Source organism: Leptonychotes weddellii, chromosome 5, assembly GCF_054177405.1.
Source record: "Leptonychotes weddellii isolate Sample4059 chromosome 5, ASM5417740v2, whole genome shotgun sequence".
NCBI classification, from domain to species: Eukaryota; Metazoa; Chordata; class Mammalia; order Carnivora; family Phocidae; genus Leptonychotes; species Leptonychotes weddellii.
In genome coordinates, this window is record NC_138373.1 from 72463857 (window position 1) to 72484663 (window position 20807).

Consider the following 20807-nt stretch of genomic DNA (forward strand, 5'->3'; position numbering starts at 1 on the left):
AAACAAAACAAACCCCATTTTAAGTACAAAATAGGTGGATTAAAAGTAAAAGGATGGGAACACATATACCATGAAAACACTAACCAAAAGAAAGCTGAACTGGCTATGGTAATATCAGGCAAATTAACTTCAGGGCAAAGAAAATTACCAGGGTTAAAGAAGAACAGTACATAATGATTTTTTAAAAAGTTTGTTTTTTCCAATAAGACATTATTCTAAATGTCTCTGCATCTAACTACAGAGCTTCAAAATACATAAAGCAAAAACTGACAGATAATAAAGGAAAAAAATGGACAGATCCACAATTGTAGTTGAAAATGTCAAAACTCTTCTCCCACTAACCAACAGAACAAGTAAACAAAATTAGCTGATGTATAGAAGTATGTAGAACTGAATGATGTCATCAACCAATAGGATCTAGCTGAAATTTATAGAACACTTCCCCAACACAGCAGAATCATAATTTCTTTTCTTTTTTTTTTTTTTTAAAGATTTTATTTATTTATTTGAGAGAGAGAGAATGAGAGACAGAGGGCATGAGAGGGAGGAGGGTCAGAGGAGAAGCAGACTCCCTGCCGAGCAGGGAGCCCGATGCGGGACTCGATCCTGTGACTCCAGGATCATGACCTGAGCCGAAGGCAGTCGCTTAACCAACTGAGCCACCCAGGCGCCCCACAATTTCTTTTCAAGTACACATGGCACATTTACCAGGATAGACCATGTCCTGAGTCATAAAACAAACCTCAACAAATTTGAAAGGATTGAAGTCATACGAAGTCATACAAAGTATAATGGAATTAAAACTAGAAATCAATAACAGAATGGTAACAGGGAAATCTCCAAACACATGGAAACTAAACAACATACTTCTAAATAGCCAAATGATCAAAAAGGAAGTCCCAAGAGAAATTAGACAGTATGGTGAACTTAACAAAAATGAAAATACAGGGGCACCTGGTTGGCTCAGTTGGTTAAGTGTCTGACTTTGGCTCACGTCATGATCTCAGGGTCCTGGGAACCAGCCCTATGTCGAGCTCTGCACTCACTGGGGAGTCTGCTTGTCCCTCTCCTTCTGCCCCTCCCCTCCACTCTCTGCTCCTCTCTCAAATTAATAAATAAAATCTTTAAAAAAAGGGCACCTGGGTGGCTCAGTCGTTAAGTGTCTGCCTTCAGCTCAGGTCATGATCCCAGGGTCCTGGGATCGAGCCCCTCATCAGGCTCCCTGCCCCGCAGGAGGTCTGCTTCTCCCTCTCTCACTCTCTCTGCTTGTGTTCCCTCTCTCACTGTGTTTCTCTCTGTCAAATAAATAAAATCTTTAAAAAAAAAAAAGTCTTTAAAAAAAAAGGAAAAAACAATATTAAAATATGTGGGATGCACCTAAAGCAGTGACTCGAGGAAAAATTATAGCATCAAATGCTTATATTAGGAAAGAAGAAAGGTCTCCAGTCAACAATCTATACTTCTACATGAACAGCCAAAATAAACACAAAGCAAGCAGAAGGAAAACATAATAAGAGCAGAAATTAGTGAAATTTAGAGGTGCCTAGCTGGCTCAGTCGGTAGACCATGCAACTCTTGGTCTAGGGGTTGTGAGATTGAGACCCATGTTAGGTGTAGAAATTACTTAAAATAAAAAATCTTAAGAAAAAAATTAATGAATTGAAAACAGAAAAATAGAAAAATATTGGGCGCCTGGGTGGCTCAGTTGGTTGGGCGACTGCCTTCGGCTCAGGTCATGATCCTGGAGTCCCTGGATCGAGTCCTGCATCGGGCACCCTGCTCGGCAAGGAGTCTCCTTCTCCCTCTGACCCTCCCCCCTCTCATGTGCTCTCTCTCATTCTCTCTCTCTCAAATAAATAAATAAAATCTTTAAAAAAAATAGAAAAATAGAAAAATATCAATGAAGCCAAAGTTAATTGTTTGAAATGATCGATAAAATTGATAAGCCTCCAGCCATACCGACCAAAAAATTTTAATTTAAAAAAGACTGGCTGAAAAAAAAAAAAAAGACTGGCTGGCTCAGTTGGTAGAACATCTGACCTTTTTTTTTTTTTTTAGCATGCGACTCTTGATCTCAGGGTTATAAATTCGAGCCCCACGGTGGGTGTATAGATTACTTAAAAATAAAATCTTTAGGGGCGCCTGGGTGGCTCAGTCCATTGTCTGCCCTCGGCTCAGGTCATGATCCTGGGGTCCTGGGATCAAGCCCCACATCGGGCTTCCTACTTGAGGGGAAGCCTGCTTCTTCCTCTCCCACTCCCCCTGTTGTATTCCCTCTCTCACTCTGTCTCTCTCTGTCAAATAAATAAAATCTTTTAAAAAAATTAAATTAAAAAAGAACACAAAATACCAGTATCAGGAATAAAAAGGGGATATCACTACACTCCCCCACAGACATTATAAGGTTAGTAAGGAAATACTACAAACAATCCTACACATATATATTCAACAATTTACATGAAGTGGACCAACTACTTGAAAGCCACAAGCTACCAAAACTCACCCAAGGGGGAAAAAAAAGATGTAAATATCAAATGCACAACTATAAAGCTTTTAGGAGATAACATAGGAGAAAATCTCAGCTATCCAGAGTTAGGCAAAGTGCTCTTAGATATGACACCCAAAATATGATATAAAAGAAAACAGTGGTAAGTTGGACTTCATCTTCATTACAACTTTTGCTTTGAAAAAGATGTCAAAAAAAAAAGAAAGAAAGAAAAGAAAAAGAAGATGTGAAGAGGAGGAAAAGACAAGCTACAGAATGGGAGAGAATTGTTTGCAAATGCTATTTAACAAAGGACTTCTCATCAGAATATATAAAGAACTCTCAAAACTCAACAGGAAGGAAATAAACAGTCCAATTTTGAAAAATGGCAGGAACTTAAACAGTCACTTTATCAAAGAGGCTATGATGATGGCAAATAAGCAATGAGGAGACGCTCAACATCATTAGTCACTAGGGAAATAGAAATTAAAACCATGACAAGATATCTATTAGAATAAATAGAAGAATGCCTATGCACTTAATAGAATGGATCAAATAAAATAAGAACTGACAATACTAACCGCTGGCAAGGATGCAAAGCAGCTGGGACTCTCTTACATTGCTGGTGGGAATGCAAAATGGTGCAACCACCCTGGAAAAGTTTGGCATTTTCTTATAAAGCTAAATATGCACTTACCATATGACCTAGCAATCCCACTCCATTTTCATTCCTAAAGAAACTAAGACTTGTTCAGACAAAAACATGTGCCTTTATAGCAGCTCTGATCATAATTGCCCCCAAACTGGAAACTAGAGTATCCTCAGACAGGTGAATGGATACACAGACTATAAACACACAGAATACTACTCAGCAATAAAAAGGAGAAAACTATTAATACATGCAACAACACGAGTGAATCTCAAAGGTATTATGCTGAGTCAAGGAGCTACTCTCATATATGATTTCATTCTATGACATTCTGGAAACAGCAGAATTATAGCAACAGAGAACAAATCGGTGGTTGTCAAGGTTAGGATTGGAGGAAGGGTGTGACTACAAAGGAGCAAGCAGGAGGGTGTTCAGGGTGATGGAACTGTTTTGATCCTGACTGTGGGGGTGCTTACACAAATCCGCATGCGTTAAAACTCACCAAACTGTGCACAGACACACACACAAACACACACACGGAGCAGTTTTACTATCTGCTTAAAAAAATACAAGATTTAAAAAACAGACATACTGGGCTACTGGCATTCATCATTTTAAATATGGTGTTATTACTTGAGTAAATTTTAATATATGTTAAAAGTGTTTACAAATCACCAAGGAACGGTTTGAAAGACCCCCCCGTGGTGAATCATTCTTTATAACACTTTGGTATCGTTTGTGTCAGTCTGGATTTTGAGTCCTGGCTCTTGCAGCCCTGCTAGGTAGCTAGCTGTGTGGCGTGCAACAAGTCACCTCTGTTTCTTAAGCAGTGACAGAAGCGGGGGTTTGGAGGATCTCTGTAACTGTTGCTAAGGTGCATTGGAATCCTCTTCAACCTCCAGATCCTGCTTTAGTAGGTCTGGGGTGAGAAGGTCATCTGTGAGGTCTCTAACTCTAAATGTGCTATTTATATCCTATACTGGGTTTGCTTAAATTAAGATCTGAATTGGGAATCAGCTTCTGTCCCTCCCTGGCACGTTCCCTGTGCATTGGGAATTCCGCCCACAACACACACAAATCCGGGATACCTTAACTAAATTCACCAGCAGTTTTCTAAGAACCTTTCCATCAAACCATTTCCCACCTCAGTGTGACCTTGACCTTTCCTAAGGTATTTCTGCTCCCCCTTTTAGAGACTCAATGACACCTCTACGACCTCTGCCTTTCCCACGCCCCCTCTCCTATCCTCCAGCTTCATGTGTCCAAATGTCCGAGCCTCAGACCGCTCAGACGCGGGGTTGGCCTCTTGGCTGGAGAACACTGACATCTTGGAGATAATTGTCCAGAACCTGCAAGCTCTCCAGGTGGCAGGTGACAGCAGATGAAGAGGATGGGATGGGTGCTGAGGGAAACGGGGGTTGGGAGGGTAAGCACCGTATTCCTTTGCAAAAGATAAGGTCCTCAGGGAAGAAAAGAATTATAAAAGGCAGAGAAAGGGCAAGGAACTCTGAGTACTAACTTAGCTCATCTCATCCCAGGGCTAGTCCAGAGGGGGGGCGGGGAGGGGAAGTACTGAGCCCAGAGGGAGAAGTACTACCTGCTGGTCCTGGTCTCCCTAGAGTTACCATTTAAGGGCGGACATTGAGGATGGGAAGGCTCAGAGCTGTCAGCACTCTCTGCCCACCTTCCATAGCAGCTCTGCCAACCTTCTGCACCCTGGGCTCCTCGGGTGCACTCCCCTCCAGCCGTGTAAGCTGTGCCCCCCACAGGCTCTCCCCAGGGACGGAGGCTAGTGGGGACGCTGCTTAGGAGAACCAGCTACCCAAGGTCTTCCCTCCCTGTGCCCCCGGTCTCCTCAGTTTTTTTTTTTTCTCTTACCTCTTAGCACCTCCTATGCCTAACTGTCCCTATCTTCACCTCCCCAGCTTCTAGTGCAGCCTCACCTGGAGCCCATCTCTCCTATCTGAAGACCCCAGTGATGTCTAAGAAGGAGAGAAGTAAAAGCTACTTTTTTCTTTTTCCTATCCCAACTGGAATGGCCTGGAAGAAGGAGTCCTTGGCCCTTTCTGCTCCCTCAGCCCTTGGGACGAGCCATGCCCAGGACTGGGAGCATCAGGGCAGGGCAGGTATGTGGAGTATTTAAGCGGACTTGGAATACGTGGGCTGGGAGACTGAAATACTGTGTTCTTCTTGTGGATCAACTCCTGGTTCTCTGGGTAACCACTTTGTGACTTGGGCATTAGATTGCAGAAGGACAGAGGAAGGGGGCATTGGGTAAAGGGTGTTAGTAGGACCCAAGGCTCTTTGTTAGCCAAAGATGGAAAGCATCCCAAACTGCAAGCAGGGCTGGGTCAGAGTGGCCTCAAACATTTGTTTCTGCTTGTTAGTCTATAAAGCTGAGGCATGAAAAGTGTGAACAGTAATAACTGTAGCTGGGAGAACAGAGGGCTGGAGGCCAGTATGATGATTTCCAAGTTGTGTCCGGAAGTATTCTAGGGATCCCGAGGATAGACCCAGGGATGAGGACCACCAGAGAGCACTGAAGGAGCAAGATGGAGACACCTGGGTGGCTCAGTCATTAAGCGTGTTCCTTTGGCTCAGGTCATGATCCCAGGGTCCTGGGATCGAGCCCCGCATCGGACTCCCTGCTCCCTCTGCCTGCCACTCCCCCTGCTAGTGCTCTCTCTCTCTCTCTGTGTCAAACAAATAAAATCTTAAAAAAAAAAAGAGCAAGACAGAATAATCAGGGAGAAATCAGTCATTTATATCCCATGTACTGTGTCAAATGCTTTCTCTGTACTAACTCAACAGATTTCTCACCGTTCTGAGGTATGGACCCATGTCCCGACTGCCATCAGTGCCTAGAAAGGCCCATTTTACAAAGTGGGAAACTGATGTTGAGAGATTAAGAATCTTTTTTTTTTTTTAAGATTTTATTTATTTGATAGAGAAAGACACAGCGAGAGAGGGAACACAAGCAGGGGGAGTGGGAGAGGGAGAAGCAGGCTCCCCGCAGAGCAGGGAGCCCGATGCGGGGCTCGATCCCAGGACCCTGGGATCATGACCTGAGCCGAAGGCAGACGCTTAACCGACTGAGCCACCCAGGCGCCCCGAGAGATTAAGAATCTTTCCCAGTCATAGCTAAGTAGTGGAGCCAGGTCTTGCTCATGCCAGGCTGTATTCACCATTTCATTCCTCTAGATATTCAGTCTCCCACCAAATATCAGCCATGGGGGAAATAATCGGAGTCTTGACCATGTCCCCAGGATGTTGGGCCAAGGGCTGAGGGGATGGCTATTGTGAATGAGGCCGGGCCCAGTTGGAGAGCTGACCAGAAATGAAATGTCAGCTTTCTTCCTGAGAGTTCCTTTCCTCTCTCTGTCCCCTGGCCCTCACCCCACACTGGTAGACAGCTCTGGAAGTGCCAGGGGGCTGGTCCTTGAGCACCTCACTTGGCGGCGGCTGCGAACTATTTTCCCACAACATATCCTTACTCACAACTAGTCACAGGCCCTAGGAATGAGTGCTGGGCTGAAGGGTGGTCCTCACCCAAGAGCAGGGGTGAAAATTAGTTCATGTGTCTGAAAGCCAGGCTCTACATGGGAGAGCTTGTGAAACACTAGGTTGACTCACCTAGACAGAGATCAGGGCAACCCTTGCCCTGCTCCGGGCCCCACTCAGAACCATACCCATGAGTGCGGGCCCTGTGACTGCAATCCAGGTTGGCAGGTTGGGCATGAACTATAGCCTGAGGTTTTATAGGTTCCCCTACTGGGAACTTCATAGCTGATGTCCTGGGAAGTGGATGACCTGCCCAAGACCACTTGGCTAGGTTGGCGGCGGAGCCGAGGACCCAGCCTCTGGGCATCCTTTACAGGGCTGGCATGCTTTCAACGTGGCCTCCTCAGGAGACTGAGGAGAGCTGCTCCCACTCCCAGAGGAAGTAAATACGTGTCTATTTGGACAGAGCCCAGGTGACCCTTGAAACTGAGGGCTGTGTTCACTTTGAGTCCCATTATCTACAGTCAGCAACCCAGGTGGAGATGAATTCTCTCTACAGGCACCCCCTCCACCCCCCTGCTTTTCAAAAGTTCGCACTACGCCCCTTCACTTCTACAAAAAGACCAACATTAATACCGGTTTTGGCTACCACAAAGAAATATGAAGGGGATTTTTGCTCATACGAGACCGAGTGAAAACAGCTGTCAGCGTTGGGTTTGCAGCAAGTTAGTGAGATGGCACGCACCCTGAGCCGGAGAGCGGCCCCACCAAGCTCCTGCCCCTGGAACCATCCTCAGCTCCTCTGCATCCAGCCTAGCTTTGAACTGCCTGTGAGCTTTATTTTGTGCATCCCTCCACAATTTCAGAAGAATCTCAAAATTTCAGAAAGATTCCAGGTCGTATTTCGGGTCCGGGAATGCTCAAGTACTTTTCCATGTGAGTTAATGGTAATCGATTCGCTTTATGCCATTTCAGCTTACAAAAGTTTTTGCAGGAACACTCTGCTTCTGATAGTGGAGGGAAACCTGTAGCTGTTTGACTTCTGAGATTCCTGGATTCTTTCAGCCACCGGGCTGATTCCCTTAACCCTGCTCATGCATCTTCACCAGCCCTATTGAATGAGATTTGGCACCTGCCCTGAAATACAGAGTCAGTGCCCAGTTATTGCACTCAACTTCATCCCTCTGCTCATTCAGCAACTAGACAGATGTCTGGAATCTGTTTGTTCGCAGAGGACATGGAAAAGGTCCTCCCTTCCTTGAGAAGAGCCAAAGCCTTGAGTTGTGTGTGTTTTTTAAGTAAGCTCTAGACCCAACATGGGGCCTAAACTCACAGCCCCAAGATTAAGAGTCGCACGCTCTACTGAGCCAGCCAGGCACCCCCATTGTTTTGTTTTTTCACTTTGATTTACCACAAACTGAAAAGAACTGAAGATTTTTATAAAGAACCCACCATCAGACCCTTACACGCATCCACCATCATTAAATAAGTTCCCAAGAACAGAGTGACCCATTTGGCCGGGCCAGGTCAAGCAAGAGTGAACATCTTGAGAAATTTGAGCACCTCATGCCCTTCTAGTACCGCTCAGGTTCCAGATTAGTTTTCTTCTCTGGTCTCCTTCCCTGGGCTCAAATTCTCAACAACTGAGGGTGGAAGAACATTACCGACCCCAGAGTGCCTCCCCCTTGAAGGCCTGGGCCTTCCTGCTCGGTACCACAAGCGTTCCCACCCACAGTCCGGGGGACAAACTCTGCCCAAGGGTCAAGGGGCAGCAAACTCCCCAGGCGCCTAGGAGATATGCCCTACACTGCCCCCGACGTGTGAAGTGACAGCAAAAGCAAGGGAGACAGCCACAAGGCAGCGGCTAACGTTTTCACCCACCAGCCCTAGTCCTGCTGACTTCCGCTGCTGCTTTCCATCTGCCAGGGCTCTAGTCCCACTGTCATTTGAGGTACTGGGCTTGAACTCAAGTTCAGAAGGCCACATGTGGAGACAGAGGGAAGGTAAGAAGGGGACTGGGAGACAGGAGGGTTGAAATTGAACGGGGACAAGATCAAAAGTAAAGCCAGAATCCTCCTTGGTCTTTTTTTTTCCATTCTCCTTTATTCCATAAACACCTAGTTACAAGTTGCACAAATCAAAAAATAAAGGCAGAGAAAGGTATAGGGAAGAGTTCTGTGATGTGCAGGGGTGGGAAGGGAGGAAAGGTTGGAAGCCAGTCCTCTCCCTCCACAAACAGCCCCGGATGAGGGCTATGGCCCCTGCAAGGGGGAATCTGAGGAGGAGGTGGGCAAAGATCCAGGGTAGCTGAGGGATGGAGGAAGCCCCTAAACCCAGAGCTCACCCCGAAAGCCCCTTCAATGCATGACAAGGGTAGAATGGGGACGGTGAGGAGGTTCAAAGATGGAGCAGCAAAATGAAAAATCAAGTTAGCAGATACAGGAGAAGTGGAGTCATCATGGTAGGGGCTTAAAGAAGGAAAAAGTAGGTAAAGGGGGCAGTGAAAGGTTCTCCCTGAGACCCCCAGGGAGAGGTGGGGGCCAGCTTGCTTGTTAATTTAATATTAAATTGGGAGTGGGAGTTGGAGAGGAAAAAGTTATTTCAGGGGATGATTTCTCAGCCTCTCAGCCTGTACCTGGAAGGGGAAGAGAGAAGAGCACAAGTCAAAAGAAAGACAAAATATAAAAGCCAGGAGTCGGGTTTAATCCCATCTTGCAGTGAGAGCATTCTTCTCTTTCTATACCGAAGAAAACTACCACCGAAGGCAGCATTTGCCGCGCACCTGGACTGCTGCTGCCCCGTGGCAGAGGCCTGGCACAGTATGCTCCTCAACCCCCCTCCGTGCTCCACACCTTGCCTGTTCCTCCCCCTCCATACTTACAAGAGAGGCTGAGGGCCTAGGGCCCTCACCAGTCATAGCGGCGGGACTGTCGGGAGGGGGAGTCCTCAGGTCCCTGTATAGCCAGGCGGGGAGGCCCCTCAGCCCTTCGTCCCCCACCCCCTGAAGCCTCATGCCGTCGAAATTCCAGAGGGCGCTGCTGCCGGAATCGGGATGTCTCCCTCCGCCATTCATCATCAAACGCTGCGGCCTCACCTAAGAGCACAGAGACCAGACGTGACAACTGAAATTGATAGGCTGGCTTCTGGAAGCAGATGCAAGAGTGAGCCACAGCCTTCTAAGATGAAGAGACAGGGCAAAGGTTGAAAGTGTTACGTGTGGGGATGTGTTGAGGGAGAGCAGCAATTTCTTTTCTTAGTATTTTGGGGTTCAGTATGGTTCCACTAGCTAATAAGCCAATAGTGATTCCAATATGGAAGCCACCAGCAAGCCTGAGGCATGACTACTGAAGAAAGAAATTAGGAACGGCATACTTATTAAGTTAAGGAGCATCATCCCAGGCACACAGTAAGTATTTAATAAATATCTGTTGACTTGGGGGGAAAAAAAAAACAGAGGGAAGAAAAAACTGATCCCGACAGTTGGCCCCTCCTTGGTAAGGACATTGCCAGCACCTGACTTAGCCCCTGAAGCTGACAACAAGGCTCAAGTGAGGTAAGACCAGAGGGCCCACCCCTAACTTTACCAAGAAATATCTACAGAGGTAGGGAGAGAAAGTTTCTATCTCCTAGCTCACAGGAACTGGCTCGGGGGCTACTGGCCCAGGAGTCAGAAAGGGTGATGGAGTGGGAAGGCAGGCTCACTCTCATCCAGGTTGATATAATCCTGCCGCTCCTCCTGGTCCCCTGTGCGGTGGTTTCGGGAGCGCTGGAGGATGTGAGCCCGGTCTCGGATGTGGTGCCCAATGGACATCTGCTCTAGCCCACTGTCTGAGTCCCGTACAGTCCTCCGGGTCTCCCGGATCTGGGATGAGGCAGAACACGGCACACTCAGCCACCCCTTCCAAAGCCCTGGCGACACCAAGCCAGGAGAGACAAACCACCCACAACCCAGTCCTGAAAAAGGAAGCCCGGGTTTCTGGGCATGCCATTCCGTTCTGCCTGCTCTGGGAAATGAGAGGCCCTCCAACTCACCCCGCCTGGAGCTGAGCGCATCTCTGATGTCTCCTGGTAGACCTTCGGGGCACCATCTCCCGTGTTGGAGTAGGAGATGACAGTGGAGGATGAAAAGGTCTGGCAATTGCCTCCAGCTGTCATGTGCTCCTGAGGAGGGAAAGGTAGGGCAGGACTGAATGGCCCCTCTGGGGGAGGGGTCCCACACATCCGCTGCCTGCTCCTGTCCACAGCTCTCTCACAAAACGTGGGAACCGAGAAAACATCAGGACTCATCAGTGCCCCCCCAGTTCCTCGGAGTCCAACAACAAACAAGAGGGACCTGACGACGTGGAGCCTTAATTGCACACTGAAGAAGATCGCTGCCCGTGCTTGCTACCCAGGCACGAGAGCAGGTAAGGGAACCCAGTGGCCTCTGGGTTCCGCGACTTCATCCAGCTTGAGCCCTTCACCAGCACACTCTTCCCTGCCCCTGCCCCAGAGGACTCAGGACTCAGGTGGCTGCCAGCCACCACGGAGCACAAGACTGCAAGAGCGTATGGGGCAAGAGCCTCACCATGTTCCCAATCATGTCGTTCATCATCCCAAACATGTCCATGAAGCCACCCGACTGCAGCAAAGAGATGGAAGAGAGAGTCAGGAAAGCAACGTCAGTGCTCAGATGGTCTCCTTTAGGTACCCTCTAGACAGACACATGGCTACACGTTCCCTTCCTCTTCTTCCTCCACACGCAGCAACTGCTCGGTCTCTTCATTAGCCATGACCAGAATATGGAATGTTCTCTTTGTGTTTCCCTTCCTGTGTTACTACTGCTGCCTTCCTCCTCAGTCTCTACGGCTGCTCTGATCCAATTTTCTTTATCCCGACTGTCCTGTTTCCTCCTATCTTTAGGAAGCACACCCAAGTAATGGATTCCAACCTATAAAAGGGTTGGCCATAAAACTGTAAAAACAACAACAAAAAACTTCTAAAAGCCATCTTTGTTGGCCCTTCAACTGCACCTCCATCCTCAGAAAGACAAACTTTGCCAGGCAATTACACTTTCCTAATAGGTATGGCTCCTAGAATGCAGGAATCAAGAAGTTAGCATCTTTAACCCACAGGACTCCTAGCACACAACAGGCCCAGAGCTTTGTGAGCACTATAAAAAGATTCTAGGGTTACCCATAAGGCTATTCCAGAGAGCCACATTTGGAAATAACATCTAAGGGTATACAGTGTGTTTGAGAATGGAAGGACACAAGGACATTAGGACTCACCATTCCCAGCATCCCAAAGGGGGAGACAGCCCCAGCCTACAGGAAAACATAAAGAACAAATTAGAGACCACGTCCTATCTCACTACAATCGCAAACCGAGCCCCTGGCCTCAGCTTTTTTTCCATCCTCCTCTCAAAAGGGGATCACAGAGCCCTTTTGCCAGACCCCTTCCCCCACTCCTAAAAAAGATCACTCCACTTGCTAAGTTGGCTGAAGTGCAAGAAAAATCAAGAACTTTACTAACCACCCTCCAGCATTTCTTTGGGTCTCAGGCATGTCACAGCACCATTACCTGCATCCTACGGCTGGCGGGCCTGGTTCCAGGCATGTTACCATCTGTGATGCTGAGAAAGGGGCTATACCCAAAGCCACCTGACAACATTCGGTTCATATGCTGCCGGTGAATAGCGAAGGGGTCCCTGTGGAGTGAGTATACAGTGTAGACGGCTGAAGGGCCAAGCAGTCAACAACCCCTGCAAACCCCACCCCCCACCCCCCGCCCCCCCACCCCTCCCACCCCCGCCCCGGCAAAACGGAAAAGTCCTAGGGAAACAGTGGCACAGATGCCTAGTTCCTCTCTAAGTCTGAGCTGGAGCTGAGTATCCAGCTGGTTCCAGCCAATGCCAGCAATGGGAACCCAGATGTCTGTCTGAACTACTTAGAGACCTGAAGTGGAGTAGGATGAGCGCTCTAGAACAGGAGGGGGAGGGAATACTCACATCAGGAACATGGGATCCTCGGGCTCCACGTCCCTCATGAAGCGGAACATCCTGATTTTAGCTCCAGGGGGCTCCACACTGTAAAGATGTGGAGGCTCAAATACTCGGAGGTAGCCAGGCTTCTGCACACCCGGCTCAGTGTGGGGTCTCTCAGAACACTGTCCCTTCCAAATGCTGTAACCGACCCCCGCAAACTCCAGTGAGACCCTTCTCCAGGTGGCGTTCGGCAGCACCCTCAAGGGAGAGAAGAGCTCTTCAAACCTCTCAAGGAGGGCCGTGGAAAAATTTTCCAAGCTTCGCAGTTTTCTGCCTCTCCCCACTCACAGCCATCCTCTCCCCAGAGCCCTGGCCAGGAGCATCCCCCCCTCCCCCTGACGCCACTGTTCCGGATGCGAATCCCGAAGGCTGGCCCTCGCTCCAGCAATGACCCCAGCCACCTCGCCCCCTTCTCACCCCCCAGCCGCCTGCCTGGCCTCCCCCGGGCGGGCCTCACTATCCCCACCGCCCCTGCCCGCCGCTCCCCCGGCCCCCGCCTCCCCGCCGAGCGAGCAGGAGCGGCGGGCCTGGCCCTCTCCCCTCCCCGCATCCCAGGCTCCCAGACCCCGCAGCCCCGCGGGCCCGCTCCCGCCCCAGCCGCCCGTTCTGCTCGAGCCTCACCGGTCCCCGACTCGGGCTCAGCGGCCCATCCGGCCGGTCTCGCCTCTCGGTGCGCTGCAGGATCGGGGGTTGCGGCCCGGGACGCGGGATTGGTCCGGGCTGGCTCTCCTCGGCCTCCCGCGCCGCCTCCTCCCACGGCTGCCACCTCCGTACCCCCCCCGTCGGCCCACGGAGCCCGAACCACGGCCAGGCCCGGACGGAAGTGACGTCACGATGGGACAGCCCGCCCCGGGGCCGGGCCCGCGGAGCTCCGCCTACTGGCGGGCGAGAGGAGAGGGCTGGGGCCAGCTCCCGGGGCGGCGGAGCGTGGGGCCGCGGGGCCCTCGGGGGACCAGGGGAGGGGAGGCCTCATCGCCAACCTGGATTTGGGCTCTGTGGACAGGAAGAGGCTCCCTGTGAGGGTGCGGGGGAAGAGCAGGGGCGCCCCTTCCTCGGGAGGGACTGGGCGGGGGAGGGCGGTGCGGCACGTTCCCTCAGGGGAAGGAAGAGGACGAGGGGCAGATTCCCATGGGGGGGGAGGGGCGGGCTCCCTGTGGGCGACGAGGTGGGGCGGATCCTGGGGGGAACATTAAGCAGATTTTCTACCCGAGCGGCGTTCAGCCCGAGAGGGAGGAAGGGCGGCCGTTCTGCGGGGGAGGCGCTAAGGGCCAGTCCCATCGGGAGGAGGCGCGTTCCATGCAGGGGCGGGGTCCTCGGAATGACGTAGAGGGGGAGGTGACAGTTCTGCCCCAGTCTAGCTCTGGCTTCGAGAACTCCGGCGGGGCCGAAGAGATTCCAGGTTGGGAGGGCAGGCCGCCAGGTGGCGCTCTTCGGCCAGGCTGGAACTACAGGTCTTCGGGAACCGGCGTTGGCGAGGTTCCTAGACCCCTCAGTTACCCTGTGTGAAGGGTCGGTCTGGGCAAAAGTTGTCGTTCTGAAATCATTTAGTTTAGTGCCAGTCTCTCCCCTTTGTTTTTTTCTAACTGCTGTGTCCTCAAGAACTCTCAGTCCCACACTGATCTTTCTTGCCTCTAGTCAAGTAGGTAGGTCAAGGGTCTAAAGTCTGGGAGAAGAAAGAGGTGGAGAGCTCCATTAACCAGGATCACCCAGGGGCGGAGCTGAAATCAGACCCAGAAGACCCAACTCCAAGGCCAAATATTGAAACTTTGACATACTAAATGTCTTGCATAAAATCTGGCCCAACTGGAGAGAAGCGCCCTCCCCCAGGGTGTCAGGGGAATTTGGACCGTCTACGATGGACTTTAAACCAGACCCATCCAAACTCTAGCTCTCCCTGGTTCTTTACTCTGGCTGCTAGCCATATTAGTGCTATGTGGAGCCTGGCAATGCCAAAGACTTGTTCCCAATACTTCCTTAGGGGTGAAGGGGGGGGTCCCTGGTGACTCAGGAAAAGGTACTGGGGGCAGGGCTTCTCAGGTTTCTTTGGACTTGATCATCATTAAAGAGGGAAAAACAATAGTGGAGACAGAGGGGAACAGATAATTTAGAAGCTGTCATACTGGCAAAACCAAACAAAGATGAAGACAGAATAAAAGAAAATTTGCTTTTCATTGATAATTCTGGGGAACTTAGTTAAATCTTTTCAATTTATTCTCCAGATCCTCTGTGTCTGGACATCCCACCCTGCAACTGCCCCTTTTCCTCTTGCCTCAAAGGCAGTTTGACATGTGATCAGGTATTCTCTCAGTGAGAGTCCTGTGGCCCAGGCTTAAGTAAGTGTGGTCCCTCACCTTCCAGCTTCTCCATAATGTCCAACCTTCACAGAATTGGATAGGAGATACAACTTAGCTTCTGGCCTCCTCCTTTCTCCATTCCTTGGTACTCTCTACCTACTGCCTTTAGGTGCCTAGGAACCTTTCTCCCCTTCCTTATAAAACATAAATACCAGATATCAGTCATATTTACCTTTGCCTGATTTTAAATCGGTGTATTACCTCGCCTAGGAGTATTTACAAATTACAACTTAGCTTCTAACTATGAGAGAAAGTCCCAAACCTGGGCTTTGTCTGAGGTTAAAAAGAAATTCTTGAATAGGTGGGGTTGAAGAAGGAAGTGCAAGAGGTAATTTTCAGAGTCCCCAGAGACATACCACATACGCAACCATCTACTCCAAAAATGGAAGGAATGTAATTTTACAAGTAATTTTTATGTCCCCCACAACCAGAGTTTGTGTCTGTCTCCCTTCTCCCTTCCCTTCCCTTTCCTGTCCCTCCCTCCCATTCCTTCCCTCCCTTTCTCCCTTCCTCTCTCCCTCCCTTCTTTCCTTCCTTCCTTCCTTCCTTCCTTCCTTCCTTCCTTCCTTCCTTCCTTCCTTCCTTCTCTGTCCAATGAACTCTGAAGAACAGAAATTTCTGAGTCACTGGAGTGTCCTGTATAAGTTGTAGGAGGGAGAGTGGGCCCTGCCAGGAGTGAGGTTTAACGAAGGAGGATAGGATTTGGGGAAGGAAGAGAAACAACGTGGTTCTTCACATTCGCTGCTCTATCGGATGGAGTCAAAGTCAGAAGGTCCTTGTGAGAGTAGAGCTGGGCCAGAAAAGGGACCCTCTTTAGATGTGAGGTCATACATTTGGGGCAATCCCAAGACAGTTGGATATTGGAACAGAGTGAGGATGGGGCAATGATGTGCGAGTTAGGGGAGACTGGATTTCCTGCCTGAGCCAAAGTGAATGGGTGTGACTGAGTGTATGTGTGTATGAATACGGGCATATGTCTTAAGGAAGAGAGAAAAAGCCTGAAAATTAGTGCTGAGTTGCCCTAGATTGAGTTGTACTGTGGACACCAGGTCAGAGTAAGATTAAAAAGTGACTCAAAAGCATTTTTTTTAAAGATTTTATTTATTTATTTGACAGAGAGGGACACAGCGAGAAAGGGAACACAAGCAGAGGGAGTGGGAGAGGGAGAAGCAGGCTTCCCGCGGAGCAGGGAGCCCGATGTGTGGCTCGATCTCAGGACCCTGAGACCAAGACCTGAGCCGAAGGCAGATGCTTAATGACTCAGCCACCCAGGTGCCCCTCAAGAGCATTTTTTTTTTTAAGATTTTATTTATTCACTTGAGACACAGAGATACCGAGAGAGAGAGCATGGGTGGGTGGGGAGGCAGAGGGAGAGGGAGAAGCAGGCTCCCCGCCGAGCCAGGAGCCCGACGCGGGGCTCGATCCCAGGACCCTGGAACCACGACCTGAGCAGAAGGCAGACGCCCAACCATCTGAGTCACCCAGGCGCCCCCCTCAAGAGCATTTTTAAAAAATCAACTTTTCAGCTTGTTTTCATATCCACATCACTCAACAAATATTTATGGAATGCCTACTATGTGTCAGGTAATATTCCTGGCTTTGGAGATACAGTAGTGACAGACAAAAATAAAGCACGGGAGAAGGGGGACAGAGGAATAGGCTATTGGTTGGGAAGTGGTAGTTGCTTTTTAGGGTGACTAGGGAAGTCCTCACTGATCAGATGACATTGCAGCAGAGACCTAACAAGCTCAGGAAAGCTGAGGTGAGAGCATTCTGGGCAGAGGAAACAGTAAGTACAAAGGCCCTGAGGCAGAAGTATGCTTAGTGTGTTCAAGGGATGACACAGAAGCCAATGTGACTAGACTGATGTGAATGAAAGGAAGAACAGTAGTAAGAGACAAGTCACAGTGAAAGAAGGAAGCCAGATCATGTGGGACTTTTTAAGACCTACAGAAGGATCACTCTGGCTGTTGTATGGAGAATAGACTATTGGGGGGACAGCAGCAGAAACAGAAAGACCTATTAGCATGCTGTTGCCATAATCCAGGTGAGACCCTGTGATGCCTTAAGAGTAGATTCAAAACAGCAGAGGAAGAGTGGTCAGATTCTAAATATATTTTGAAGATGGAGTCAACAGAATCGGCTGATGGATGGATGTGGTATGAGGGAGAAGAGTCAAGAATGAGTCCAAGATTTTTTGACCTGGGCACCTAAATGAGAAAGAAATGACCATTCTGGAGCACCTGGGTGGCTCAGTTGGTTAACCATCTGCCTTCGCATCAGCCTTCTTGCTCAGCAGGGAGCTTGCTTCTCCCTCTGCCTGCTTCTCTCCCTGCTTGTGCATTCTTTCTCTCTCTGACAAATAAATAAATAAAATCTTAAAAAAAAAAAAAAGAAAGAAAAAGAGGGGCGCCTGGGTGGCTCAGTCGTTAAGCGTCTGCCTTCGGCTCAGGTCATGATCCCGGGGTCCTGGGATCGAGCCCCACATCGGGCTCCCTGCTCGGCGGGAAGCCTGCTTCTCCCTCTCCCTCTGCCTGCTGCTCTGCCTACTTGTGCTCTCTCTATCTCTCAGTCAAATAAATAAAATCTTAAAAAAAAAAAGAAATGACCATATACAAGTACTGGTTTGAGAATATACTGAATATATTGAAATCATATCTGGCTGTAAGATCCTGATCATGTGGCTACACGGGATAACTGACCCAGATGGTCTTACCTTTAGCAGCTAACCATCTAAAGTAGGAGGAGATGTAGAAATAAGTGAATTCCATACCCACTTTGACCGCAAGGTATTAGTTGTTAGACCATCTTGAGTGGATATGCTAATGTGAATGGTCAGCTTAGAATTTGAAGTTTTAAGTCTTAAGAACTTCCTATTGTCTGATCTTTTCAAGAAGATATCCAGAAGGGGCAAAAGACCTTGTGATTAGCACGGACATTAAGGGCTGAAGTTTGAGCTATACCTGTGTGACAGTTCATGTCAAAATCTACTGAGCTCTTACTCTGTGCCGGCATAGTGCTAGGGCCTGGGGATAAAAAGGCAAGGAAGATGTGGTCTCTGCCCAACCAGCTTCACAGCCTAGTGAGGGCGGGCAACATGGAATCGATTATAATCCTGTGATGAAGGCTGCAGTAGAAAGATGTATATCAAAGGGGAAAGGGGCACCTGGGTGGCTCAGTCGTTAAGCATCTGCCTTCGGCTCAGGTCATGATCCCAGGGTCCTGGAACCGAGCCCCACATCGGGCTCCCTGCTCCGCGGGAACCCTGCTTCTCCCTCTCCCACTCCCCCTGCTTGTGTTCCCTCTCTCACTGTGTCTCTCTCTGTCAAATAAATAAAATCTTAAAGAAAAAAAAAAGGGGTAAATGTGGTTCAGAAGAGGGAGTGAGTGACTTGGGGGCTGGGGTGGGGAAGCCAGGAGAGCATTCCAAGCAGGAAATGTGATCAATGCAAAGGCACAGAGGTATGCTCCATTTGGGAAGAATTGTAAGGAGTAGAAACATTGATGAAGCAAAACTTCTGAGGGAACAGTGCTGAGAGATAAGGGTATATAGGTTAGGCTTAAAGGGACCAGACCTTGAAGGGCCCTGCTTACTTCTGGACTTCATCCTATAGGCCTGGGGAAGCTATCAAAAGGTTTTATGTAGGGAAATGACAATAGTCTATTTGTATTTTATTTTATTTTTATTTTTTAGTCGATTTGTATTTTAGGTAGAAAGTCAGTTTATGCATTTCAGGAAACATTTTTGAGCTTCTACCATATGCCGGGTGGGGAGGTAAGTGCTGAAGATACACAAATTCTTTTTTTTTTTTTAAGATTTTATTTATCTATTTGAGAGAGAGAGAATGAGAGAGAGCACATGAGAGGGGTTAGGGTCAGAGGGAGAAGCAAACTCCCTGCCGAGCAGAGAGCCCGAGGCAGGACTCATCCAGGGACTCCAGGATCATGACCTGAGCTGAAGGCAGTCACTTAACCAACTGAGCCATCCAGGCGCCCAAGATACACAAATTCTTAAATCATGGTTGGAAACTCGAATGAATTAAGTCAGCACGTGATGTTGACCCCTGGAACAGAGACAGGACTGAGTTTGGAGAGAAGGGGAGGCACTCAAGGAATCTTTAGGAAGTCAGATGCAGAGGAGCTGGGGAGGGAAAGAAAAGGTGGTCTTGGGTGGCCCCCCGGCAGGAATGAATGGGTGGAGGATAGTACCTTTAACTGAACTGGAAAGTGAGAGAATCTCAGTTGGATCATGTGGGGTTTGAGGAGCTCCAGAGCATCGAGGGATTGATGACCAGAAGGAAGGAGTCGCAGCGCTAGAGGTGGAGGATCGTGAGTCCCTGGCGTTAGAAGTTTCTGCTGGCAATGGGATGGAAAACCAGGAAAGTCCATGTGGAATCGCTAAGGGAGACTGTGAAGGGTAAGAACCGGACCCCTGAGACTGGAGTCACCTGGAAGTGTTCAGGCACCACTGTCATTGCCTCCTCCTGGTTCCTGAGTCCTCCCTCCGTCTTTTACCCTCTGGGCCAAAGGAGTCCCTAACTGTCACTCCAGATAACATTTCATTTCTAGACTTTTCATTTCTATTCTCTGTCCTCTGCCTCAGGCACCTGGTCTGTTTAACCCTTAAAAGTGTGGGAACCCTGGACAGACTTGCACCTACAGTAAAGTATATGACAACAGCGGCCCAGATGACCTTCAACACGGCAGCCAGAGCTGCTCTCGCCATTCTACCCACAGAACACTGGGGATGGAGAAGGGCAAGAAGATGGAAAAAGAAGAGACAGTTTATGGCTGAGGTCTAAAGTGGTGCTGCTGTCCAATATGGTAGCCACTAGCCACAGGTGGCTATTTAAATTTAATTAAAATTAAATGACATTAAGAAATGCAGTTCCTTAGCTGCACTAGCCCCATTTCAAGGGTTCAGTAACCACACGTGGCTAGTGGCCACTGTATTGGAACGTGCAGATATGGAACACTTCCATCGTCACGGTAAATTTTATTGGGCAGAGCCAGAAAGCATCTATAGATTGTGATCTTCCTTCCGGACTTTTCTGAAGGCCCGTGAAGGCTTTCTGAAAAGCGTATGCAAGGAGGAGAAATTGAAAGGAGGGCAGTGGCAACTACGCTCGATCTAAAAATGAAGGAGGTCAGGAAGAGGGTGTGGAGAATTAGAAAGCCAATCAGAACATCTGGAGGAGATGTAGGATGGTAAAACCAATTCTTTTTGCTGGGGAGAGGATTCCCAGGGAAGTAGGAAAGCCACGTAACTTTTGGTTGTGATGATAACATAAAAGACAGTGGCCGCCACAACATCAGTAGTTACAAGACCCCAAGTCAGAGTGGGGCTACTCAAAGAGAGAATGTTGAGAGGGCTCTGCGAATGAGGCCAAAATGGTGTGCCAGGGCTACGAAGTCAATGATTTATTGAGCTCTTCCTCTTTGGTGCCCAGCATCGTGGTAGTTATTAGGCACAGGAGAAGGAGACAATCAGTAAGGGTGGAGGAACCACGGGAGGCTGTTCCGAGCTGGGAACAATGGATAAGGATTTGTAAAATCAGGAGAGATCCGGGAGGCATTCTAGAAAAGTGTACCCATGGAGACAGTGGGCTGTCTGCCTGGTGGAAAGAGTGCTGGATGCATGTCCCTTTTCAAAGGTGTTTTTTTTTTTTTTTTTAATTTTTAAAGATGTTATTTATTTTTTTGAGGCAGGGGTGGGGGGGTGGAGAGAGCACAAGCAGGGGGAGTGGCATGAGGGAGAGGGAGAAGCAGGCTCCCCGCTGACGCTGGGATCAT

General features: G+C 48.9%; 1 protein-coding gene across 2 annotated transcripts; it reads right to left on the minus strand.

The window, feature by feature from the left end:
* Positions 1–8716: 8716 nt before the first annotated feature.
* On the minus strand, positions 8717–13479 carry MLF2 (myeloid leukemia factor 2). Of its 2 annotated transcripts, XM_006737849.3 has the most exons (9): positions 13282–13477; positions 12625–12702; positions 12198–12324; positions 11906–11941; positions 11203–11256; positions 10668–10796; positions 10338–10497; positions 9517–9729; positions 8717–9270 (listed from the first exon to the last, which is right to left on the minus strand). In XM_006737849.3, the coding sequence occupies exons 2-8, from the start codon at positions 12672–12674 to the stop codon at positions 9542–9544; spliced, it is 744 nt and encodes a 247-aa protein (XP_006737912.1). In that variant the 5' UTR covers positions 12675–12702; positions 13282–13477; the 3' UTR covers positions 8717–9270; positions 9517–9541. The 2 variants fall into 2 exon arrangements, with proteins under 2 accessions (XP_006737912.1, XP_081677250.1); XM_081821124.1 differs by lacking the exon at positions 11203–11256 and having other exon boundaries at positions 13282–13479.
* Between the last annotated feature and the right edge of the window lie 7328 nt (positions 13480–20807).